We start from the raw sequence: 26,670 nt of genomic DNA on the forward strand, positions 1-26,670 counted from the left end.
CGAAAGCAGGAGGTGAAATAAGAGCAGTCAAATCAAGAAAACCAACAAAAAAAATTAATAACTTGACCCCTCTCATCATTCTTTGTCATTTTTGAACATGGAAGAAGTTTCCTCTCCCTGTTTAAAGTCCACCGTCTCATCATCAGATTATTATGTGGCATCCCCGGGTGTGTCCAGGTGACATAAACAAAAAGAAAACAAAATAACCCAGAACCTACATCTAGATTACAACTGTGTGCTATCTGATTGTATGTACAGAATAATGCATGCTATAAATTAGAAGAAGAAGAAGAAGAAAAAGAAAAAAAAAACAGCTAAAAGAGCTTGGCCTTCTTTTTCATGTCGTTGCGTTTCCACAGGGGGAGCCTGTCAAACTCCTTGATCTCCATTCCAAAGATCTCAAAGAACGTTTCGGGTGCTAAGTGGCGCTAGAGTTGAGACCAAAGGGGGGAGAGAAAACAAAGGGGAGGGGGGGGAGGGAAGGGTTCTTAGTTAGCATCAAAGCTGTAAACAAAAACAAAAGGGTGTTTGCTGCAAAAATGACAAGAAGCAACTGATACGGCATGTTTTTTTGTTTTTTTTTTCAGGTTTGTGTAACAATGGCGTTGACACAAAATCAAAATGCAGTGTTAACTGAGGAGCGTCAGGAGGAGAACTGGTACCTCCAGTCTGGTTCTGTCCACATCCCTTGGCAGTTTAGCTCTCCCTCTACTGGTTATCATGAGCATTTCATAGGGATACACCTTCAGAAGGAGACATGCATCATTAAACAGGTAAAAGCTTGAGCTATGGACCAAAAATGTACAGAAATGACCAAACAAAACTACCAAATTTGTTTTTTCCCCCTTTTTTAGGGGGGGGGGGAGGGGATTCTGACTGTGAGAAAGGGTGGGAGAGCAGGTATGTGACAGGAGGTTGACTGGGTTTGTTTTGTTAAGGTAACTCACGAAATGCAGGTGCTTTAAAGTGCACTATATCTATTTTTTCATTGCTTGAACGTGCAAATGATTTGATCAAGAAGGAAGGGGGGAAAAAATGACTTCAAACTCATGTAACAGGCTTTATTTTTAGAAGTGTTTAATATTTAATGCAAGCTTCTTCTTTTTTTTTTTTCTTTTTTTTTAAAGGGACCAACATCTTTAATGTAGGCCAAATAAATCCACATGGGAATGATTGTCCTGGAAATTTCAGGCGCTGGTATTTTTCCCAACCAACTGAGGGAGAAACCTGACTAATCCTAATGCCATGTGAGACGCTCAACAATAAGGCAACCGAAATCTCTTTGAAGCCCCAGACCAACTCATATCCACACTATATACGCAGTATACAGCGATATGCGTTGGGTGACAGACTGGATGTTTACACTGCATGTTGCATTACAGCATCCAGTCACTTCATGAGCCAGAGCCATGTGCAGATGAGCATGAAGAAGCCAGCATGCTGGAAGCGCTTGAGTGACTCGGCAGCTCCTTTAAGCGGCATGCTGAATCAGGAACCCAGCTAAAGTGAGTCTTTTGTTCTTAAACAAACTTTTTTTGCTGTTTTTTTGCTAAATATCCATATTTAAGCTGCGTCCCCCGCCATGTCGAATCTCGTTTTTAACCCGCTTGTTGTCTCTTAAACACAGTCCGTTGCGAGAGTAGCCTCACATTTTGGACTTTTTCACATTTTGAAACAATACAACCACAAGCTTCAATGTGTTTTAGTGGGAATGCATGTATAAAAAAAAGAAAAAAGAGAAAAAAAGAGTATTTTATAGGGCTGGGTGATATAGAGCGATATAGAGAAAGATTGATATCAATAATTATCAACAAATTCAAAACATATATTTTAAGTGCAGCCCAGATAATTTTATTCTGTTGCTTGGTGACCAATTTTTAGATGTAGACACAAACACTGAATTCAAACTTAAGCCTTTATTCAACCAACTTTTTACCAAAACTGCAAGTTTTAAAAAAAAGAGAACGAGTGCTCTCTTAACCCTTTGAAGGGGGCGGAGCTTGATGGCAGAGCATTTCCTGGGTCTGCATTGTGATTGGTTGGGAGGATGTAATAACTGTAATATTAACCTACATGGCTAGAATGCATAAAGAAGGCAAACTGTTATTCTGTTTTCACTTTTCACTGACATTTTTTTCCTATCATCTATATACATCTATTGATCGACATATATTGCTATTGAATTGTCGTCCAGCCCCTAGTCTTTTGCATTAGGTCCCCTCTGAGCCAATGCTTTGTACAGCGACAGCCACTTCTTGCTGAAATTGCAGGAGCTACAGCTACAACGGAAAGGTTTGGATCAAAGTATATTATATGTTTGGAAGGCCCAGTTAAAGTCAAACATAGCATCCCTGTGGTGGTGGTGGTGGTGGCAGCATCATGCTTATACAAATACAAATAAGGATGTCTTTCTTTCTTTAACAAATATATGTGCTTTGATCTACACCCTTCTATCATAGCTCTGCAGCCCAATGTCCAACTTTTACAATTTCAACCAGGATTGTCCTGCAATTCCTTAACCTGATGAAGAAGAAATGCATCCCCACAGCATGATGCTTCCCCCACCGTGTTTTACTGTGGCTGTGCTGTGTTTAGATGCTGTCAGTCATTATGAACCTGATCTATGGTATGGAACAGTCCATCACTAAAGTGTCTCGCTTTAAAGCACATCAAAACCAAGCTTTTCGCTACACTGATGTTTTAATTAGATATCTCGTTTAGAATGAATTGATTTTTACATTCCCCCCGCTTACTTCCATATTTTTGTTAAATTCTTGCACTCATACTATTCAGTTCAAGTTTTGGGTAACGACAGCTGCTTTCACAAATAGCAAAGACAAAATTCTTTATACTTGTTTGTTATTCTTTAATATTCTGTACTTTAATGGAGGTTAAATTTAGGATTGTTACATGAAATGTGTATTAAAAATATTTGATTTGAAAAAAAAAGTATACAGACATGTGTCTCTATTTACTTTTTCCCTTTGGAAGACAATTGGTTGCACTAGATTATATTTAGTGGTATCGGAGTAAAAGGGGCTGGATAATAATGCACGCTATACTTTTTTTTAATTATTTGAAAAGAAGAAATTATTTTAAACAAAAAATGCACAATCTCCCTTCCACTTTACAACGACGCAAAGCTTTGTGTTGCTCCATTAAACAACTTCCTCACAAATGAAATAGAGGTTTGTGGTTGTAACGGAACAAAAAATGTGAAAAAGTTCAGGGGGTATGAAGACATTTGCAAGGCGCAATATTTCTAAATCTGCTATAGGCATTCAAATACAACCAAAAGATGAGACAATGTGCAATTTTCTTTTCTTTTTTTTCCTTTATGTATCTCGTTTGTAATTGGTACAAAAAGAAGAATATACTTGCTTTTGGTTCCAACATATTAGGCATAGATACTCCCCTGTCCATCCTTGCAAGTGCTGCACGGCCATCCTTAATGTGCTAAAGAACAGAACATATACACATGTAATATAGCGGAAAGGGGACTGCACGGTTCATGGCATGAATATACGTCCACTCATGAGGTGGAGGGTGCATTCTTTCCTGGATGGAGCGAGTGGCTTGAATACAGCTCTTAAATCACTATTAAAAAAACAAAAACAAAAAAAACGGGCAGTCGCTCACAGGTGGCGGCTTTTTCTGTACTTCATTTAAAGAGGTATGCTTAACATGTAGCTTGAGTCATCACATTGAAAACCAACACAGAAACAAGACATGAAGCAATGGTTTTTACATTGCGTTTACAGTGCAGTTCTTCAGCTACTGGGCATACGTGTGTGTGTGTGTGTGTGTGTGTTGCTTCTTCCGTCCATCAGAAAACCACATCAGCATATGCCCTGTAGTTGAAATTAATCCAAAACAGTGATGCAAGCAAGAAGCAGGGGTGGGCGGTGTGCATTCAGGGCGAGGTGTCTCTTGCGACCCAATGACCAAGCATAGTGTGTGATGCATAGATGAAAAGGAGGCATGCCATGTGAAAGGGGGGGGGGGGGGGGAAGCAGATGGGAGACATACCTGAAACTCTGCAGGACAAAATGGGACAGAGAATGAGACTCACAGTTAATGGTTTGCTGTCGAGTCCCCTGCAAGGCTACTTTTATCTACAGCGCTGCGGTTCTTAGTAATAGTCAAATATTTCAAAGTGCATGTCGGCGTATGCATACATATTGCAAGCCAGTTCTAATGCTGAATAGCTCTGGTGAGACGTCTTTCTTGTGTTGTGTTTCGAAGTGCTCACCTCTTGCTCCGCCACACATGTCGCCGTAGCTGTTGTACTGGGTGAAATCTGTAGACTGTGGCTGCAAAAGAACAAGAGACGACAGCTTGTTAAGTTGGGAGGAAATGATGATCCTGTTCCACAGTGCCTTGCAAACGCTTTCACGCATCTTCGAAAAATACATAAAATTCTGAAAAGTGTGACGTGCATTCATATCCCGACCGCCTCTTGGTGCGTATCCTCTGTTATTCACCACTGCGATTACAGAAAATGGAGCTTGGTGGCAGACTGAGCAGCTGGAGCTGGGGACACACTGCACGATCATTTTTGCCTGATTCTAACCCCGATTTCCAGTCGGCGGACGTCTGCGTGAGTCTGTACGAGCTGCGGTCAGTCGGTAGGGAGAGTCGGCACAAAAAATACCAAAACTCAAGCTCGGTCGCAGTCAAACAAAAAAAAGCCGCGGCCGTGTACGGTGAACTGATCACCGACCCCGACCGCAAATGGGTGTTTGCTGACAGCCAATGGAAAAAGGGAGGCCAGGAGTCAGAAACAGCTGCAGACGACATTTTTCAAGCTTTATTTGTAACTACACAACATAACGTACATAATGAACATAAACACACTGGGCATAATACAGACTACAGCCTAACTAATCACAACATGTAGTGATAGAAAACAAAAACAACAGGGAGATACTCAGGGAGATAATTAGGGCTACAATTAAAGCAAATAATATATTACGTTATTGAAATAAACATATATATATATATATATATATATATATATATATATATATATATATATATATATATATATATATATATTAGGGCTGGGCAGCGATTAAAATTTTTAATCGTGATTAATCACATAATTTGCCCGATTAATCATGATTAATCGTATTGTATGCACAAACTCCAAGAATGAATTCAAAAGTAGTGTAAAGAGAACTTTTATTTTAATGTTCTGCTGCCATATGAACAAAAGTGTTGTAACATTTGTAGCACTTATTTTATACTGGATATTTTCAACCCATCTATTGAATTTAGTGCACTAGTTGATCTTTTCTTCATAAGAGAACAGCAAGCACTGCAGCCAAAATATGGCCTTTTTTGACCTGCTGTATATTAGCCAGTCCCTAAGCTTGAAGTATGATGAAACTGTTGACCTTTTGGGTTTTGTGGTTTTTATTTTATTATTACAATTAAATAATAATAATAATAATAATAATAATAATAATAATAATAATAATAATAATAATAATAATAATAATAATAATAATAATAACAATAATGTTATGTTCAGTGTTTTTTCGCTAATCCACCTCTTATATATTTCAATCCTTATGTAATTTTGTCTGTGTTGTGTGCACCTGCCTGTTGCTTTAATCCTATAAATTTCCCCGTCGTGGGATAAAAAAAGGATTAGCTAATGTTATCTTATCTTAAATAACACTTTTTAATATATGTACTGGGTTCTTTCAAGGTCTTAATTACATGTTATGTGTGGGCTCCAGTAACATATGATAGATAATATCTACTTTGAAAGTTAACATGAACTGCTGCTGAAGATGACCACTGATCTACCTGGATGTTCCATGGAGGACTGAAACGCCTCAGTCAGAGACGTCTGTGGGTCTGTCGGGGCAATGACAGAAGTTTCGTCTCCTCTCTCTGTTTCTGTGGCTCGACGTTTTCATGTTTTTTCACGTGCTTAGATAAATTAGTTGTGTTTCCACTGAAATTAACCGGCTTTTTACAAAACATACAGCTTGATTTCATTTACGGTATTAAAATAAAGCCAAACGGTGCAACTTTCCCTGTTCATGTTTTTCCACTGCTGCGGTCTCTCTCAGCTGTTTGTGTGTTAAGTTTGTGTGAGAGCTGAGTGGGCGGGCCAGGCTGAGCCTGCGTGCTGATTGGCTGGCGCCGCTGAGCCATGTACGAGAGGGGAGGGTCCGAGCACCAGAGTGCTGCCGTGACAGCGCGCTGCAGTCAGCGCGCGTGGTGACTGACACTGACTGAAAGCATGTGAGCAACATGCGTTAATGCACGATAAAATAAATATCGCCATTAATAGTCTAATGAATTAACGCGAAATTAACGTGGTAACTTGCCCAGCCCTAATATATATATATATATATATATAAAAATCTCTCTCTCTCTCTCTCTATATATATATATATATATATATATATATATATACATACATACATACATACATAGATATAGATAGATATAAATATATATATATAAAACACTCACTTAAAGGCAATGGGACTTAATATAATAATTTAGCGTTTACGAATGAAACATTTAGAATAAACCCCATTTAGCATAAATTATAGATAAATTATAGTAAGTTTGCACGATTAAGACCAGACATTATATCATTGTCAGTTCAGATAGAAATAAGTACATTTTATAGATTGCAGCCAACAGTGACAGTCAATCCAAAACCCACAAACGAAAAAAAAGACCATTAAACGCACGTTCCCACCACCCAGCACGAGTATAACAAAGAATACAGTCAACCTTAACCAAATCATATTCACTTATGCTTTAAACTCAGCACATGTTAAACTGCATCTCTCGCATTTTGAGGGGGTCAATAACAGAAATACAGCACATCTGAATTTGCAGAAATATCTTCTACAGGTATGTAGGTTTCCACAAGAGTTGCTGTCTGCTGGCTTCTGCTGGTCAGACACATCCTGCAGTCTGTGATCCCTCAGCAGGCGCGGTTGTTAAGTGGGTGATCCCCAGTCTTTCGGTCATGAAAGGAAAACCAGTCTGTTAGTGAGAACACCAAGTCTTCTCAAAATCTCTGACAACTGTGAAAGTCGTGCAGTGCGTCTCCAGCTTTGCTGTTACTCTCCCTCCAATCTGACTGAGTTCAAGCTCGTTTGCAAAGAAGAATAGGTAAAAAAAAAAAAACATCTGCAGAGATTTATCCCAAAACAAGACCTGTAACTGGAGACAAAGCTGGTGTCCCTGCTAGCGCAAAAGGCTTCAGTTTCTTCTGCACAACAACTGTGAATTCATTTTCTTTCACTTGCCAACTACGCACTACTTTGTTTAGGTCCGTCGTATAACAATTTCCATCAAACACATTAAAGTATCTGGTTGTAACGTGAAATCTTTGTAGCGTACAAAAGCTTTTGCACCGTACTTTACTCTTTGTATAACATCAGCGCATCAGGCTTTTCTTACCCGATGCAGACCGTTCCGCCCATAGCCAGGCAGAGAGTTGGTCTTGGTCGGCGACGTCGGATCTAAAACGTAAACAAAATAACAACGCCGGATGTCTTGTGAGGCAAGCGTTCTATTTTTAAACGGAAGCACACGTTTACAGCGCAGATGTCCACTTAAGGTACATTGCTGACAAGTCAAGAGTAAACGAGCTGAGGAGGCGGTTTCTGGCTACCTGCGTCACAGTTGTTACTTTTGGGATCGTAGCGCTGAGCAGAGAAGCTGCGTGCGTGCCGCTCCCTGATCTGCTCTTTCTCCATCTCCTCCTTTAGGATGAGTTTTCCCAGACCAGACTGAATCTGTACAAAAGAGCCACGCATTAATCGAACACCCAAATTACTCTAGACCAGGGGTGTCAAACTCATTCTGGTTTAGGGGCCGCATACAGCTTAATCTGATCTCAAGAGGGCCACACGAGTAAACTCATTGCAAGATTAAATAGAACTAATAAAAGTGAACTTGTTGATTTTTATATTAAATTAATTTCACTTTTACACAATATATTATGAATAACCTCAGCGGTTTTAAGAAAAGTATGTGCAATTTCAACAATACTTTTACTCAGTTAAACATTTACTTAAGTGCATTATGCATAAGAACTGATCACAGTGATTATACAATGTTGAAAAACATTTATTCAAATTTTTATGGAACTTAAAAACACTGCCCTGCATGACAAAATACATCAAACAGATAAAAATTAAGAAATGATTTAAAATCCATTTTCCACATCTGAAGCTCAGTGCTACCATCTGCTGATTAAAACACAGCGCCCCTCGTGGACAATATAGGAACTGCAGATTTTCAATTAAACGAAGTACATGTTTTTTTTAATAATTGTTTTATCATTATCTTCCTTTTATCTCCTCTTTCTTTCACCTTTTCTTTTTTTCTTCTTGTTCTTCCTTTCCTCTCCTACTTTGCCATTGTAGTGTCCATATCATTTGAGATATTCCCCTCATGAATCATAATAAAACTAGTGCTGTCAAACGATTAAAAATTTTAATCGCGATTAATCGCATAATGTCGATAGTTAACTCGAGATTAATCGCAAATTAATCGCATATTTTATTCTTTTATTTCTGAAAGTGTAATAGCCTGTTTGGGCATTTTAATATGCAATTTTGCAATAAATGACACTAATAAAATACATGCTAGTACAAAAAATATTTTTATTTTGTTATTTTTCAAGCACTTTTCAGAATTGGAATGAAAACATCCTGGTGCCAAATGTTAAACTCTGGACTATAATGGCTATATGACTAATCATGACGCCCTGATGTTTACACAGTGTGTAAACAAATGTGCAAATAAATACCTGTCTTCAGGCCAATATATATTTTTTGACTCTTAAACAAAGATAGACATGGTATTCTGCACCATGTAATCTACTTTCAGCAGTTATCACCGGTTATTGCACCGTAAACTGCAGAAAATACGTGCAGAGTTGCTCTGTCTGCCTTTACTACCGTCGGTTCCTATGGCAGAGGGATATTTCAGCTGGATACAAAGTGTGGGCAGTGCAGGCAGGTCTCATAATAACCGCTGTTTCGTCACCTATTTTAGAGCCCAAATAAGCGATTTCACTTTCAGAAACCTGCCCAAAAAAAACGCAACCCGTGACTCATGAAATTTAGAAGCGCTTTTAGAAAAAAGCCCAAAGTCGCATGTGTCCGAGGGTAAAAGAAACCCTTCGGGGCGGGTCTGTTTTGCTACAGTTTTCTAGCACTCTTGAAACTACGGAAAGCGCCGAGGGTAAAAGAAACAGTCCGGAAAGCGCGACGGGGGAAAAAACATTAGGGAACGGTGTGTGTGTTTTGACGCGCGATTAACGGCGACAAAAAAATTGTTGGCGTTAAAATGGGTTTACGTTAACGCCGTTAATAACGCGTTTAACTGACAGCACTAAATAAAACTATTCACATTCATAAATCAAGCGGAGCACTATGGCAAAAGCAGTTCTGCTCCACTTGTGAAAGTCAAATCTGATGAGCTCTTTTTGGCATTAAGACAACAATTCTTATTTCCACATTGCCAGACAGGACACTGTCTTTTTTTGTTGTTGAATAATGATATGCATTTAGCCACCAGACCGGAACTAAATAGTTTGGCGGGCTGGTACCGGTCCGCGGGCTGTATGTTTGACACCCCTGCTTTAGAGGGTAAACTAAGACAGATGTACAGCATTTTCCGTAACGGGGAGCTAACTATTGTCTGACCAACCTTACTAAGATGTTCTTCCTGAAGTTGCTTTCTTTTCAAGGCCTCCTCTTCCTCCTCTTCTCTAGATCTCCTCCTCCCTTCTGAACCTTAATGCAGCAAGAAAAGTTGCAAGAAAAACAACAACACATAAGACACAACACATAAGGCAGAATTCATTAGACATTCTTCAGTCCTTCAGGGAAACCATGCATCACAGACACTTCTGGTGAAAAGTTTGCACAAACTCATCAAGTACTATTAATTTTTGTCTTTTCTTATTTGTTCAAACCATTTTTTTCCAGGGTGCAATCATAACACACCCACAAAAAAAAAATCACTGATTTTTAAAAACGGGAATTTGGGAGAACGCATTTGAGTTTATTGGGAATTTCCAGTCAAATTAAACCTGCATGCTCAGATATAAAATCAACTCTACTGAATCCAGGGCTCCCAGTGGCCCTGATTTTCCAGCAGCTTCCAGCTCATGGCAGGCTGGAGTCCTGACTAATTCTGCAGCGAACCTGAACATCGTAATCAATTATCTTTTAATCTGAGCGTGGCATTTCAGGTCAGCAGGACATTCATACACTACACCAAAACGGATTATTGGATGGATAAAGCAGAATAGCCTGAATCTTTTCCAGCTGCCTTCCCAAACCCCTGACCTCAACCCTACTGAACATTTTTTAAGATGCCTGATAGCTGGGTTGGTGCCAACCAGCTTAAATAAGCTCTACCAATTCTGCCAAAAATCAGCGGTCAAATATCCTGCCACCAACATCCCAGAAAAGTGCTAATCAAAAATCTTCCAAAGGTTCCATATATACAAATATATAAAATCAGTTTGATTGCAGTAACCAGCAGCGCTTCCTGAAAAGCTTAAAGTGTGCAAATAGTCCTGGGGATCGAGTCAAAGTAATATCCAAGACCAAAAATCACATAGCAGTCCCTTTACAAACCATACGCATGAAATAATCTCCCGAATGGTCCATCGTTGACGCATTCATGCCTGCAGTAAATACTGTTCAGTAAATGCTGCTACAGAAAGTGACAATCAAATAATAGTGAAGGTGTACATATATATATATATATATATATATATATATATATATATATATATATATTTGAGCTTGTAAACTGCAAAAACGGAACTAAAAATAAGTTAAATGTTCTTAAATTAGTACATTTGTCCTTGATTTGAGCAGGTAAATAAGAAGATTTGCCAATGGAATAAGACTTTTGCACTTAAAATAGGAACAATTCATCTCCATCATCTTATTTCAAGTGCAGGATGTCTAATTATCTCATTTTAGGGGTCAAAATACTCATTCCATCGGTAGATAATCTTATTTGCCTGCTCAAATCAAGGACAAATACACTAACGTTAAGAACATTTTACTTATTTTTAGATCTGTTTTTGCAGTGTAGGCATTGTAGGGATGCTGTGCTGATTGGAGGAAATAAAGGTTAAAGTAACATCTGTTACTTGCTCTTAAAAGGCTTTGAGGTTGTTTACTATGACAGTAGCCGTTCCACCCTGGAAAAACAATGGCTAAAATGAATAGTTCAAAATGTGTTATTATTAATTGTTATTATTATTATTATTAATAGTAATAATACACCTATGATAAGAGGGTGCAAACATTTCACCAGACCTGTATGCCGTATAACTGGGGGCACCGAAAAAACAAAAAAAAAAAAAAAAGAAAACATGGCTGACTGTGGAGCGGTGAGAAATGCACAGACTCAATGACCAACAGGTGGACGGTTTGACACACGTCTGGGACAGAGCTGACGAAACAGACACACAGATAGAGAGAGACTTGTTGCTAATTACACAATTTAGAGGATGTCAAATACACGGGATGTAAGACAGACAGACAAACGTTTGAAGTCAGTCTCCGTTATCTCTGTCCGGGTCATTCGTGATGCTGGAGCAAGAAAGCGGGCTCCCTGAGGCAGAAAGCGAGATGGCAGCAACAGAAACCAACCGCGCCTTTCGCTCGGCGCAAGCAAAACCAAAAGTGGTGACTTTGATGAGGATTTAAGGGTAAAAAAGGGGGGGGGGAGGCAGGTAAGCTTGGGGCAGGAGACAAGCAGCACTCGGTCTGGGTGAGCTGTGAGTTTTACCACCAGGAGGCGGCTGTGCAGACACGGCCATCGGGAGTCGACTGTACCTAAGAGAGCGAGAGAACGGGGCCAACAGTCGCCCTCGCTCCGGGAGCAGTCGTCCAGAGAGGGAGCGTGGGCAGCGGGGAAGGTGGCCGATCGGATGATGTCCTCACCGGACTTGGTCTGATGGGCTACGGCAGCTGTATCTAGGTCGGTTAACCATGGGAACTGAACTATCAGTGTCTCGGTCACAGTCTCAGCCACAGGAGAAATATTTTATCAAGACAATTATTCGGTACTGGGTCATGTGTTCACAATGCAAAAAAACAAAACAAAAAAACAAAACAAAAGGACTTTCCCTAAAAAGTCACTGCATGCAGTGCAGAGCTTTAAAACAAGCCGGGGCAGAAAATCTAATCCATGGAGATACGCCGATTAAATTTTATGCAACAAAACAGAGTCTGGAAGCAGAGATACTTTTAGGGGCGAACCTTTGCTATTTTTTTTTTTTTTAAGAAAAAAAAAAAAGAACCTTTTTCTATTTTTACTGAAACAAAGATGCAACATCTTCCTGCAGAGGTAAGGTCTCAGTATCTGGGCTGTCAAACGCATATTTATCTCTGTCGGGTCCTGTTATTGCTTAAAAAAACATCTTTCCTCCATTTAAAACTTGAAATGTAATAGACTCTAAACTGTTAAGATGATTGATTAAAATGAAGTTGTGCTCGTGAGCGACAGAAAAACAAGACGAGGAATGCAGCTTCAACCTAAAACCTCGTCACTCCCATATTTTCTAACAGCTCAGAGCTCAGCTTTAGTTTATGCGAACCATGACCCGGACGTCTGGTGTGCCTCAGCTACCGGGCTAATTTTTGGTCAAGATTTTAGGCTCATTTTGCTATTTAAAAAACTTTTTTTTTTAATATATGTGAATAGGATCAGTTTTATTGACACAATATGATTTATGTGACAGCAGGACAAAATTAACAGGCGTGAATAAGCTAGCAAGCCCAGGCTGCACAATGAGATAATCAATAAATTAAAGGTTCCATCATTATAAACACCTTATAAACAGAAGCTAGTTGAGCTTGTGTGCGTGAACTAACTTCCGAATGTTCCGAGTGGTGAACTATAAATAGAAATGTATTTAGTTTTAACCTGTAAGAAGCGAACCTGTGCATCTAGTTCGTGTTAAGGGCCAGCATGCATAACGCTGCTTTAGAGGAATCAACATTATCGCCTGTTGTCGCAACCCAACAAGTGTTCATCAGACGCACAAGCACACAGGCGCCGGGACTAGTTGGCGTGAGAAAAGTGCAGAGTAGATGCAAACTAGAGACAGAAAAGGATTAGAGACAGACTTCAAACACAACACTGACACTGAGGGTGACTATGGTCAGATGAAGACAGAGAGTCAGCTGGGTTTTAGTCGGGTTCCCTCTCCTGTTTCTGTTCAGATGAACAACCAACAATATAATTTTCAATATCTCACGTCTTGCATTTATATTTACTCCTCAGCACTTGGATACACAGCATGGGAATCACTGATGCTCAAAACATTTCTGCATCAACAATCGCTCACCAACGGTGTGTCTTTAATTATTTTCCACTAACGATTCTGTAAAGCAGATCCTAAATTAGGCAGAAAGTTACCGTGAAGTTTGTAGATGGGCGGTTTTCTGTAGATGTTGCTCCCCTGATCTGAAAGCAGTCACATACAGAGAGGAAAGACACTTAGGGGGGAAATGAACAATTGGTTTAGAAGCACAAAACAAAGACACCAAAGAGATGCAGTGATGGGGAAAAAAACCTATTACAGACTTCCTGGTTGTTTTTGTCACGCTTCAACGGTTCAGATCATTAAACAACTTTTTATATCAGACTAAGATAACCTGAGTAAAAACAAAGTACAAAAAGCTGTTTTCAACTGATGGTTTTAATTATCAATGGGGAAAAGAAGCTACTCTAATAGACTTATCCCCAATAAGTAGTCCTCTAATGACTGGTTTAGCCACCCTTAGCGGCGCCATCTGCCATCAAGCCTCTGTGATTCCAGGTAACAGTCTCTTTAAGCTGCTGTGCTATGACCTTAAGCAGGCTGTTGTCTCTTGAAAATCCTCTAATGCGATTAAGTTAAAAAATGCTCAATCAAATATAAGTCTGGACTTTAACTAGGCCACGTCAAAAGGTTTTATTTTAGTTTTAGTCTTTGCCATTTATGAAGTATTATGTATTCTGCCTTCTCTTTCCTGTTTTTCTCCATTATCTGTTGTTGTTTTGGGCTGGCTGACTGTTTGCCACTCTGCTTCTGCTTCTTCTTCCTCGATTTTTATGGCAAACATGTTGGCAAACAACATTAGGTAGCAGTATGGACTTACAAGCTTCTGCGTTGCTCTGACGCACAGTCTGTTGAATGTATACAGCTTCCGTGTGTATATCCTTTTTACTTCTTATTTTACTGTATTCTTTTTTTTTTGTCTGCACCATCAACACCAAGTCAAATTCCTTGTAAGTGCAAACCTACTTGGCAATAAACTTGATTCTGATTCTGAAAAAAAAAATAAAAATCACCGCCACCAACTGGTTAGGAGTATGGACCACATCCACTCTGCTAATTAGAGTGAGCAGATACACCTGTCTCTTTCCCAATAACCATCATTCCTCCCACCTGTGACCTTGCCTTTCACAGACTACAGCTGCATCCGAAAACGTCTTTTGGGTAAGGACTCCTGAGCGAAACCGGAAGTGCGTCAGCGGTCGCCATGATAAGTGCTGTCCGAATAGTGCGGTGAGCAGAGAAGGAGGCAAGAAAAGGATCTTGTATACTTCCTATCATAGCTTATTTAGCAAAGGAACCTTGCGAGGTCCCTTATCGGTGCCAAGGAGCTATAAGGATTCCCACAATCCTTTGCACAGTCCACCTCGTGGAAACTAAACTAAAGAAACTGACCGGAAAGAAGAGGATGTGCACTTTGTAGTCGTGTAGTCAGCGTTTAACGTCTGAGTTAAACGCTGTCCGAAATGAGCCCAGCATTTCGAAGCTCCTTTCCTCCCCATGATAGAGTTCTTCCTGTTGACAAGGTTAAGGCTCAAGGAACAGGAGGTAGGAGCTATAACTAGAACATTTCGGATGCAGCCCAGGTCTCTGCCTCCAGCCTATTCAGCTCATCATCGCCTGCTGTGAGCAGCCTGCTGTCTGACCTGCCTGTACCCTGCTCCATGCTGGACATTATTCTGCCTACACCAGGTTTTGTGTTTTATTTTTTCAAAAAACTTTTTATCAGTCCTGAAGTTGCGAAGCAGCCACAGACCATCCCACTACACCCACCGTTGGAGACTGTATGACGTCCCTTTTCTGATAAAATGTGCTAGTTTTATACAAGATGTTACACAACATACTTCCAAAATGTTCCACTTTTGTCTCATTTATCAAAATAAGCTTTTCCCAAAAGTCTTGGGGAGGATCAAGATGTGTGACAACTAGTGTTGCGCTGATGCCACTTTTTGGCCCCGATACCTGGCTGTGCAGTATTGGATGATACCGATACCATGTGTTTGAAATTGATGTGTGTGTGTATATATGAAGAACTGCATACTACTTAGGGTAGTAGAACTTTTTATTGCCTACCTGGAATGGGTGACAATAGTTGAATAAACTTTTGGCTCTCAAAGGCCAAAATAGTGCAACATTGGTAAAATTATAACATGTATAATAATAGTGCAACAGTAAGACAGTAAAATTACATTAATAATTGAATAATCTCTTTTAAACCCTGAGTTTTGGCTCTCAAATGCCAAAATAGTGCAACTTTCATGAACTTATATAACATGTATAATACTAGCCGGGAGAGAGAAGGCTGCGTTCAAGTGACATACAAACATCAAAATGGTATCAGTGCCCTATTTGTTGGTACTCGCCGATACCGATACCACCATTTTAGTGCTGGATTGGGGCCCCGTCCCATACTGGTATCGGTGCAACACTAGTGACAACTGATCATTGAGTCTAGTTTAGCTCTGCTGGACTGTAGATGATTGTTCTCGGTCCTTTTCTGATCTCCTGGATAAGTTGTCAGTGCACCCTTGGAGTAATTTTGTCAGGCCAGGAGGCCACACCAGAAAAAGTCCACAACTTTTTGCATGTTTTCATTTGCACTGTGGTTCACCAAAAGCCCAAAGCCTTGCAAATGGGTTTGTCATCACTTCCAGACTGACGGATGTCAATGACTTTCTCATTAAATAATTAAATCTCTGGGATTATTAAAGTATTTCTGATTCTGATTCGTCCTCATTAGCCTGCTTCATGTTGTCGAACAGTTCCTGTTTCAGTGATTTCTCTCGCTCGATTCTGTGAGTTAGGCAGATCTGGGTGTGGCTCGTGAAACTGAACCAAAAGTTAATCACAGTTAAAACATAAATTGACAATGAGGGGAATATATATATTTTCACGCAGGGCCAAGTACAGGGGTGTGAAACTCATTTCTATCTAGGGCCACTTTGGCATCATGAAGTCATTAAAAGGGCCGGTTGCATGTGTATAGACGATACTTTCATTTCATAATTTCATTCCAGTTCACATAGAAGTACAAAAAATGCACAGTAACATAAAAGTAGCATCTTAGGCCAAGTTTATACAGTTTATCTGCAAAAAAAGTTGATATTGGTGTGAGTTACACTTACAGGAGGCACAGTTTTAGCCACTTTATACACTTTAAAAGGATATATGTCTCTACTTTATGACATTAAGTGCCTTATTTTTTTGGCTCTTGAGGGCCGGATAATTTACCTTGACGGGCCGGATTCGGCCCGCGGGCCTTGAGTTTGACATCTGTGGCCAAGTAGGTCTGAATACATTTGTTCGCCTTAATAAATGAAATCACCTTTTTGGAAAGCGCTTTTTGTAATTTATTCAGGTTCTTTGTTATTAAAATGGATTTAAGATCTGATACATTTAACTGTGGCTAAAGAAAAGCAACAGCAGAAGAAATCTGTACAGGTGGCAAATACATATATATAATATATATTCACACATATTTTTAATGCTGTAAAAGACAAAGGTTAAATACTGATCCTCTATGGTGGAGAGAGAGAGCTAGATAAAAAAAAAAAAAGAAGCAAACAGAAGTACAAAGAAAGTGAACAGGATGAGCAGTGACAGGGTGCGCTCCAGCTCCTACCTGGGACGTGGAAATGTTTAGGGGTCTGAGAGAGAGGCGGGGTGACCGGCCGGCTGTCGGGCCTGAGCGGCAGGGGGGAACTCCGGCCACTCGGTGGGTCAGGGCCTCCAGTGAGAAGAACCGAGAACAGAACATGAGCAGGTTCACTGAAGTCTGGATGACAGCAACACACAGGGGCCAGACGGACCAGGTGAGGGGGTTTGCTGAATGAACGGGACACATTCTGTCGGGTTCTGGAAAAATCCAGTGAATGGAGCCGAACGGACTCAGATCAGACTAACAGAGATAGAAATGCTCAGGAGAGGATAAACGATGTGTGTTAATCACAGGAAGCCAATTCCTCACAGCAGGCAGAACCTTCTCGGTATACGGTTTATACCCCATGAAACTTTTATCACGCTGCAGCCGCACACTTCAGTGTATTTCATTGGGAAATTATGTGACACATCAGCAGCATGTAGTGCAAAACTGTGAATTAATGGGAAATTATGTCATTTGCTTAACAGTTAAAATAAAAACAATTCTGTGATGTGCATTTATATTTTTGCTCCCTAAATAACATCCAACCCATTGCCTTCAGAAGTCATTTAATTAAAGAATTACATATAAAAATCTGAACAAGTATTATTTAATCTGTAGAACCGCATTTAGCAGGAATTACAGCTGTTAGTCTGTTGTGTATGTCTCTATCAGCTTTGTACGTGTAGACGACTAGATTCCTGTTAATTGTTCGTTCTAAAAAGAAAAACTCAAGCTCAGTCAGATTGGCTGGAGAGTGTTTGTCAACAGAAACTTTCAAGTCCTGCCACAGATTTCCACTTGGGTTTAAAGCCTGGACTTTGACTGAGCCATTCCAACACTGTCATGATCTGTGTCTGTCTGCACCCCCTCTACTGTAATCCGCTCCTGCCAGATTATTGAAAGCTTTTGCTTGTAGATGTCCAGCGGTTTTTCCATGCCTGATCTTCAGGCGTTGACCTTGTTCTTTCTCCTGGACTGTCCTGCCTCGCCTTGTCCTCGTCTGACTTCTACTGAGCTTCCAGTTTTGGACATTGACTCTATTTCTGAGCCCCGACCTACAGGCCTTGTCTAACATTTTGTATTTGTCAGCCTTTCTCTGCTCTTCTGTATTTTACCCGTGCTTGCCCTTGGATTACAAATGTATCTCTGCCTGATGCCTCTGCAGTGAGTATAGCCTCCTCTCACTATTGTTTTTAACTACTTTTTTTTAAAGGCAAATGTGTCTGGCTGGAATATCAGGTCCACACTGACCAAATGTGCATGCTATAAATTAAACCATCCTATTGCAGCTCTCCCTGTATGCTTAGGGTTGTTGTCCTGCTGGAAGGTGAACCTCTGCCCCAGTTTTAAGTATTCTGGAGCCTCTACACGTATTATTCCAGGACTGCTTTGTATTTAGCCTCATCCTTCTTCTCGGTAGGTCTGACCAGCTTCCCTTACCCTGGCAAAGACAAGCATCCCCACACCATGATACAATATGTCGGGGTTTTTTTGCCAAACAGTATTCTCCACAATCAGGACTTCTAGCTTTCTTTCAGCAATGTCTTTCTTCTTGCTATTCATCTAAAAACAAAACAAAAAAGACCACATTTCTGGCATGTATCACAAATAGTTGACCTGATTTACCATGGGCCTTTTGTGTGGTTCTCTGATTAATGCCCTCCATGCCTGGCCTGTCACATGAGCAGCCATGTCTTTGTAGGTTTCCAGTTCCTCTCCACAATATTCTCCCTGACCTCTCTGCTGTTTTCCCCGGGTTTTCCCGATGCTGTTCGTTCTCTAATGTTCGCTAACAAACCTCTGAGGCCTTCGCAGAAAAGCTGAATTGATACAGACATTTAATCAATCATCTCCTGAGAGCAGCGGCGGATTTTATTTAGGCACGTCAGCGTAAATGGAGCTGAATACAAATGCACGCCACACTTTTCAGATTCTATGTTGCAGTCTATTGAAAAAAACACATGTTATGTACCTCTTTGTGCTGCTCTACGACATAAAATCCCAGTTAAAAAAACACAGGTATGTGGTTGTAATTTGACAAAAATCAGAAAACCTTTCATGTGGAAGAATACTGTATTTCGTGTTTTGCTTTTATTTTTAATGGCCCTATGATGCAATCCAATTGGGGTGATGAGCGGTCAGATATTAGGTTTGTTTTGTTGATATCTGAAAAGTGCAAAGTGACTAAACATGAACACAGAGAGCCTGGCAGCGACTTTAGTCAAAGTGGAATTGGTGCGTCTTGGTGAAACTGTAAGGACTTGGCTGCAAGACTCTTCCTGAGACAACAGGTGTGGTTCTGACATGATGTGGAGATATGGTCCAGAATGACAGATGACACACGGATGAGGGGCGGCCATCTAGCTGAGAATGGAAATGATGCGTCGCTCGGAAGCTGGGCGTCGGATACATGTGGGTTAGGGCCCCTTACCTTGGCTATGGGGGAGGAAGTGGTGTCTGAAAGGGGAGGTGGGGCGAGAGTCACTATTTCTGGAGCCCACACTGTTACTGCAAAGGGAGGAGCAGAGCTTCTGCATGCCTGTCAGAGCTTCTGCAAGGAGGGAGCGGCGGGAGGTGTTGGGCAGAAGCCCCAGGACCAGGCAGCAGAAGTGAACAACGACAGGAGGAAGAGGAGGAGGAGGAGGTAACAGGGCGAGACGGCAAGAGAGGGGAGTCAAAGGTGAAAAAGAAATAAAACACACCGAAAGTAAGGAGTAAGTAGCATTTAGGAGACAAAACAAGTCTTAAAGCTTAAAAGGCACTGGGCCATTTTGCCCCCTTAGCAATTAGCACCAACATTTATACCTATAGTCGATTTCATTTCACTCGAATCTACTTCCATTTTCCATTCATAAAAATACATTTTTGTGCCTAATTGCCTTCCCCATCACACATCAGCTTGTTTGTGTTGTTAGTTTTGGTATTTTGATAAATCATTAGTCGCTTTTCTTTTATGTTTTACCTTCAGATAAATAATACATTTGCTAACTTTAAATAGTTATCAATGTAATTATCTCTGAATGATGAAGAGTAATTACATTTGAAACCTTAAATTGGAAAACATGAGCTTGAAGACTGTTTTATCTACAAGGATAATCCATCAAAGTTCATTCTAAAGTAGTTAACCTGCAAAAAGGTGAATTGAATAGGTATAAACCTAAGTACAATTTGTTCAAAACCTGCATTAAAGTAGTTAAAACCATTTTTTTTTTGGGGGGGGGGGTGTTCTAAGAGGTTTGTTGTGATAGGCCAAAGAGACTGAGCCTCAGTATGATATAAACTGGGATGACAGCTATTCAATGGAGGTAACATAGTGACGCCTAGGAGATGATCCGCCAAACCACATTTCTCCTGAACTCTCTAATTACTCTCCTCAGGGGCGCCGTATATGGGGGTTAGGACAAATTTAAGGGCCCCTGATTGATAGGGGCCCCAAAAAAGAAAACTTCAGGATGATTTACATTTTTCGTCACTGCACCCCCGGCTCAGTGAGGAAAGTGAGCAAGAAATCATTTTCTAGAAGACGGACCTCATAACGAGCCTGAAATAACTTGCTCTGAAATGAAAACACACGTGAACGTACAGCCCCCACGGCGGTCTCCTCAAGTACCCACCAGGTCTGTGGAAATGCTGCGGTGACCGTGATAGGGTGGGGGTGTAACCGTGCCGGTTATAAACCGGGGACCCTATGGAGCCCTGACTGGTGGATCTTTGGAGAATGCGGTCCCTCCGGTCGTAAAAGCTCTGTTCCACAGGCACAGACGGGTAAAAGGTTTTAGTGAGATCCTGTACAGCGTAACGCACGCGGCGAATGGAAACTACCGGCTCACCTCGGCTGATGGGGTTGGTGACATGTTTCTTGAGGACTAGAAAAACAAACAAACAGTTGAGATTTATAGCAGCTGTTTCTTTTTTTTGGTCAAATATTCAATATTTAAACACTTATATATTTATATTTCCTGTTTTTCGTCGGGTGAAAGAACGGTTTCATCGACATGTCTCACCTTATCGTCGGGCATCGGGGAACGATCCCTTCTGATGGAGTGGAGCTGAGAAAAACAAAGCACTTCTCTCAGGAGACAAACAACCGCTGTCACCTTGCATAAAGATGCTTAAAAAGCCTTGAGTCGTTTTATCTTTTACTGCAGTAGCATCATTTTATATTGAAAATGCAGAAAAATCCAACGTTAACAGATATTGTTTTAATATTCCTAACACCCCGTACCACAATTCAAGAACACGTCGTTTTCTCGTCTTGTTCAAGGCTGGTCGCTACAGGAAGTTGGATCTTTGGCCTTTAAGCTTTAAAAAGTCTATCTGGTTTGTCCAGACGGCAAAAAGGGAATTAAAAGTAAGTAAAGTTTTCTTAAAATTTGTAGATTTTTCCTTGATTTGAGCAGCTAAATAAGACTATTTGCCAATGGGATGAGTATATTTACCCCTAAACTGAGATAATTAGATATACTGCACTTGAAATAAGATGATGGAGATGAATTGTTCCTATTTTAAGTGCAAAACTATTATTCCATTGGCAAATTCCATTGTCAAATAGTCTTATTTAGATTTTTACATAAACCTGTTCTGCTTGAATGGCATATTTTTTCCCACTTTTTGAAGAACAGCTCATATTAACGGGTTCAGCATCACTTAAATTAAGAGGTGGATTTTTCTAATCCTTTCAATGTGATTTAATACTAATATAAAACTATCTTACGGCTTTTACTCATCTTTACTAGGGGTGCCGGTGATTTTGGTGAGTATTCAGCAGAAGAAGAAGCATGTAGAAGGTTGTATTTACCTCTCCCACGCACTCTCGTCTCTCCTCTTTCTCATCCAGGGAGGTTGTGTACATAGGTTCATACGTAATAAGATCAGGGCGCTCAATGTCATAAATAGCTTTGACTTTTGGAATGGCAGCTAGGTCTCTGTAGTCAAGGATCTCATTGTCTACTTTTGCCTAGGAAGACAAATTAAGACCAGACATTCAAACACACATAAGAGTAAAAGGCAGAAACTCCAACTACAAAAACATTTAGACAGATACGGCAGCTTTGCAGGAGTTTCTTACATAGATGGTGTGACCTGGTGAGCCAGGTATGCTTGAACCAGGTCTGGAACAAATGCTCTCAGACGACGATCGCGTAGGCTATGAAATACAAAGACAAAAGCGGCCGTTAGATTTAAAAAAAAGCTGTCTTCAAGTCACTCTCTTGACATAATTCACCTTTGGCTGCGATCTCCAAATGTGGCTACATTTCCAATAATTAGCATATCCTCAAAAAGATCCTTTATTTTAGTAAATCAAGTAAAAACAGTCAAAGTTTTATAGATCCAACACACAAAGGGCGATATATTTCAAATTCTGTGAACTCTGGTGATATGACGGCTAATGAAACCTCATCATTTAGCTTCTCAGAAAATCTGAACATTACTGATGACTAGAAACCAATAATGCAAAACATGTTATGTTTTTTTTTTTTCATGCCATGGCTTGCATGAAAGCCACAGCATGAACAACAGACAATCATTAGCACACAGGGTAAGGCTTTGCAAAAGAAGCTGGCTGTTCACAGAAAGCGGTGTTCAAACACGTTAATGAGAAAGTTTGGTGGAAGGAAACACTCTGGGAGAAAAAGGGTACAATAAACAACCAGTAAATGCCTCTCTTTGGCTCACTTTGTGTTAATTAGTGAGTCAAAGCCATGTGGCACGGAGACGATCCACCTGTGGCTCTGCTGAGCTGTCAAGGAAGCTGTTCTTTTCACATCTCTCTTTGCAGGTAAAGAAGCAGACTGATGATGTATCGTTCTCTCCCTTCTTCAGCCTCTTTCTTTCACATTTTCTCTTCTACTTTATTATTCTTATTATTCAGTATTTTTCCTAATATTTATTTATCCTCAGTAAAATGACGCTACTAGAGCCGCACCTTTGACCCATCCGGCCGCTGATACTAATCGATTTCTCTCTAAGGGGATGATAAAGTTTATCTTATCTGCATATTAATAATGGTATGATTGTTAAACACATTTATGTGCTCATTTCCTCCACTGTTTAGGTAGTGGATCAGCCAATCAGCTCTCTCCACTTCCACCGTCTTCCCTGCTACTCGCTAAAAGTCCTCCTCACTACTCCCAACATTTTTTCACTTTAGGAGCTCGAAGATCTAACATACTTTATGAATAACTAATATCTTACTGAGGTAAAATTCTAAAACAAACAACATTTTTTTTCCTAAGTGATGTTATTTTGAAAAAAATCTTCCTAAAATGACATCACTAAGAGCTTCTCTTAATCTTTGGATTCTTTGTGAATGTGGGCACGGTTCTTTTTCCCCCCGTAAGACACTTCTGACGTCTCTGGTTCAGGATTGGCTTAACATGCAACTGTCCCCTTTGTCTGTGTCCTTTATTCTACCAACATGTTTCCTTCCACTCAACTTTCCAAAGCAATCGTTGGGTATCAGTGACTATCTGCTTGGCAACTCTTAGGTCGACTGTGTTCTTTTGCTACTCGTTCACTTTATTAAACGTGATGATGTAACTTTCTGAGAAACTAAATTTGTTTGTTTTTTGTCTCTCCCAATGGTATTCTAATTTGTTGAGATGCACCTGTCGATTATCGCCCCAAAACACAGCAGACGTTCACGTTTGGTTTTGAAACTTTTTGTGGGAGCTGTGAAAGATAAAAACCTTGTTCAAGCTTAAACAAAGCTGAGCTGTTTAACATTAGCATGTCATCTCATGGTTAAGTCATTCATTTGCAAAATTCGCAAAGTGAATGAACGATTTAGCTCGAGCTAGTTTGATGATCTAAGGAGCCTCATGCTTGGGAATGAGCAAGATGAATGGCAGCAGCAGCAGCAGCAGCAGGTCTGATTTAGACGGGTTTTTGGTAAATGGAGGTTTGGTTAAAAAAAAAAATCTACTCGAGAGCCAAATGTGCGCCTCTTTGTCTCGTCATGCAGCACACTGAGCGAAGTGTGTAAAGGCTGGACCGAATTAACCTGACTCTCACCAGATTGATATCGCTCCGCTTAGCTCCGCCTAGCTTCACTCACATCCATCTGGGACATCTCCCATAGAGAGTGATTTCTCCAACCAATTTTATTGTCTAGCCAATCAGGACGCAGGGCTGGAGTTTCATAGATGTGACGTAGTGGAGAAGCGACCGTGACGTGAGACTGTTTTGATTCAGACAGCAATGGCGGCTCGCATGGAGGAAGCAAGCGTTAACATTGATGCTGCTATTTCTTCCGTGTTGTCCAATCTACCTAATATTGTTTAATTAAAAGAACATCAGAGAACGGCTCTGAAGGCTTTTGTTGGTGGAAACCATGTTTTCACCCTTCTCCCAACCGGATTTGGCAAGTTTTGTTTTCCGGGGCGCCCCGGAGCTGTTAGCTGTTAGCGGTTAGCACGAACCATGTTAGGAGGCCTTTAGTCCTCAACACGGTCGGCCCGGGATCGACTCCGACCCGCGGCACTTTGCCGCCTGTCTTCCCCCCTCTTCCTGTCAGCTCACTGTCAATAAAACGCGTGCCACTAGAGCCGCAAACACATTTTTAAAAAAAATGTTGTTTTCTCTCACAGCGTCACGGGTTAGCTTCGGTGTGAGTGGTTGAAATAGCACGGCGATAAAGATGACAGACAAGTGGCTTATCCAATCATATGCAAGGATTTTTGATAAGGCCCAGCCTTCAATAAAGGCAGTTCCTATGGAGAGGTCCCAGATGGATGTAAGTGAAGCTAGGCGGAGCGAAATACATCTGGCTAGGGTCAGGTTAGGACCGAATGGCTCTGTGTGATACAAAGACTGCAGGCTGTCTCCAGCAGGTGGCGGCATGTAGTGATTTGGGTCCTTGATGGATTTGGTGGAGGGACAGGGTGATGCCATCTGATAGCCAATGCTGAATACAGTACCTGCCTTTCTGTGTGTTGGAGGAATAAGAGGGACGGAGGCAACAGCTGTGGAGGAAGGGAGAGGGTAGTGGGGGGGGGGGGATCACAGGACATCACACAGGGGTTGTGCATCCTCGGCCAGACAGTTCACACACATCATCACATGTAAATATGAACAAACAAGCACACGCACACGCAGCCTCAACACTGCCTAAGCAGGCAAATTATTTCCACCACAGACGGTCAAAGTCCAGCCAGGGAAACGATAAGAGAACATGTGGCCCTTGTTACATATTCTTAATCTGTCTTTTCCTGTAAAATGATGTCAGGAAGCCTAAACAGAAAAGGTGCATTGGGGTGACAGGGAACAGCGCATAAATTCCTACCCGCTCCCTGTGTCTCTCCTCTGTTCTGGTGGTGTTCTTGCAGCCGGGGTGCCACACCGTCGAGCCTGAGCAGCAACACGGAAAGCAGTCATTTAAACCTCGGACAAGAGCGCTCATAGTTGAGCTTCACATGTTGTTCTAGTTGTGTTTTTTGGCCACATTATTCAAAGAATTTTAACTCCACTGTTAGAAAAAAGAAAAGAAAAATGCTGCATGAGATACAACTGCGAAACATTTTGCGTACAACTGGACATGCCAACAACTAGACGACAGTTTCCATTGGAGGCGTGTCGTAGACGAGTGACTTGTTAGGCAACCAAAGAATTGTGAACCAACTATTAACCCATGCTCTGCGATTATTACGTTGTTATTGCACAAAGTTGATAATGTACTGCAAAAATGGAACTAAAAATAAGTAAAATTTTCTTAAAATTAGTGTATCTGTCCTTCATTTGAGCAGGTAAATAAAATGATCTGCCAATAGAATAAGATTTGTGCACTTAAAATAGGAACAATTCATCACCATCATCTTATTTCAAGTGCAGGATGTCTAATTATCTTGATTTAGGGGTCAAAATATTAATTCCATTGGCAAATGATCATATTTACCTGCTCAGATCAAGGACAAAAACACTATGTTTAAGAACATTTTGCTTATTTTTAGATCAGTTTTTGCAGTGTGAAAGAGAACCACCATCTAATTCTTCAATCCAACCTCAAATTAACAGCTAGATGATTTAAAATTGGACACAGCCGGGTGTCCCAAACCCGGATCTAAACTGGTTTTTGCGATGGATAATGCAGGCTAACATTAATGGCTCAACCTCAGCCCAGCGGAAATATCATCAACTATTGCTAAAAGCCACGTTCGTGTCAGGAAATGAACCGAGGGAATCTAACTAAATGACACATTCAGCTAGAAAGAGGAACCAAATATTCCCAATAAATAGGCCGCAAGATTGTTGATAGTTAGAAAAAAAAGTGCAAGTGTGTCATATTTACAGGAAATCTACAATAAATTCAAGTTTATGGATCCAATTTCTGTTTTCAAAAATCATTTTCGTTGCTTGCTGCATAATCATTACACCTTGGGAAAGACACTGTTGAGATAAATCAATGAAATCCATAACTTAATATGACGCTCATGCCCATGGATGACTGTAACAACCTCCACCCAGAACCACAGATGTTGCCGATGTACGTTTAGGTTTGCAGTGTTTTAACCTATTGCAAACCCAGTATTGGTGCGCTCCTGGTACGCCAGGGACTAAAGAGAATCTAGGTCTGCTCACCTTGCAGATACATCTCTTCTCCCTCTGTGAACATCTGATTGCACCTGCTGCATCTCGCACAGCTGGGGTGGTAGTGCTTATCTCCTGCCTGAAAAACGCA

General features: G+C 40.7%; 1 protein-coding gene across 21 annotated transcripts in view; it reads right to left on the bottom strand.

Moving 5' to 3' along the window:
* Window positions 1-106: 106 nt before the first annotated feature.
* The window catches only part of ablim1a (actin binding LIM protein 1a), an 82,323-nt gene continuing 55,759 nt past the window's right edge, over window positions 107-26,670 (bottom strand). For 4 of the 21 annotated variants that reach the window (XM_036126419.1, XM_036126415.1, XM_036126409.1 and 1 more), the window contains exons 7-26: window positions 26,571-26,658; window positions 25,279-25,343; window positions 24,914-24,958; window positions 22,063-22,140; window positions 21,793-21,951; window positions 20,999-21,043; window positions 20,825-20,860; window positions 20,609-20,738; window positions 19,426-19,545; window positions 16,974-17,126; window positions 13,450-13,497; window positions 11,862-12,002; window positions 9,706-9,791; window positions 7,658-7,781; window positions 7,444-7,505; window positions 4,253-4,313; window positions 4,030-4,037; window positions 3,382-3,456; window positions 663-743; window positions 107-428 (exon numbers count right to left, since the gene is read on the bottom strand). In XM_036126419.1, the coding sequence (XP_035982312.1) occupies window positions 315-428; window positions 663-743; window positions 3,382-3,456; window positions 4,030-4,037; window positions 4,253-4,313; window positions 7,444-7,505; window positions 7,658-7,781; window positions 9,706-9,791; window positions 11,862-12,002; window positions 13,450-13,497; window positions 16,974-17,126; window positions 19,426-19,545; window positions 20,609-20,738; window positions 20,825-20,860; window positions 20,999-21,043; window positions 21,793-21,951; window positions 22,063-22,140; window positions 24,914-24,958; window positions 25,279-25,343; window positions 26,571-26,658 (1,719 nt within the window). In that variant the 3' untranslated portion in view covers window positions 107-314. Of the gene's footprint in view, window positions 429-662; window positions 744-3,381; window positions 3,457-4,029; window positions 4,038-4,252; window positions 4,314-6,455; window positions 6,998-7,443; window positions 7,506-7,657; window positions 7,782-9,705; window positions 9,792-11,861; window positions 12,003-13,449; window positions 13,498-16,973; window positions 17,127-19,425; window positions 19,546-20,608; window positions 20,739-20,824; window positions 20,861-20,998; window positions 21,044-21,792; window positions 21,952-22,062; window positions 22,141-24,913; window positions 24,959-25,278; window positions 25,344-26,570; window positions 26,659-26,670 lie in introns of those variants that run through there. The other 17 variants (XM_036126425.1, XM_036126424.1, XM_036126410.1 and 14 more) reach the window with 16 other exon arrangements.

Source organism: Fundulus heteroclitus, chromosome 22 (genome assembly GCF_011125445.2).
Source record: "Fundulus heteroclitus isolate FHET01 chromosome 22, MU-UCD_Fhet_4.1, whole genome shotgun sequence".
In the NCBI taxonomy this organism is placed as follows: Eukaryota; Metazoa; Chordata; class Actinopteri; order Cyprinodontiformes; family Fundulidae; genus Fundulus; species Fundulus heteroclitus.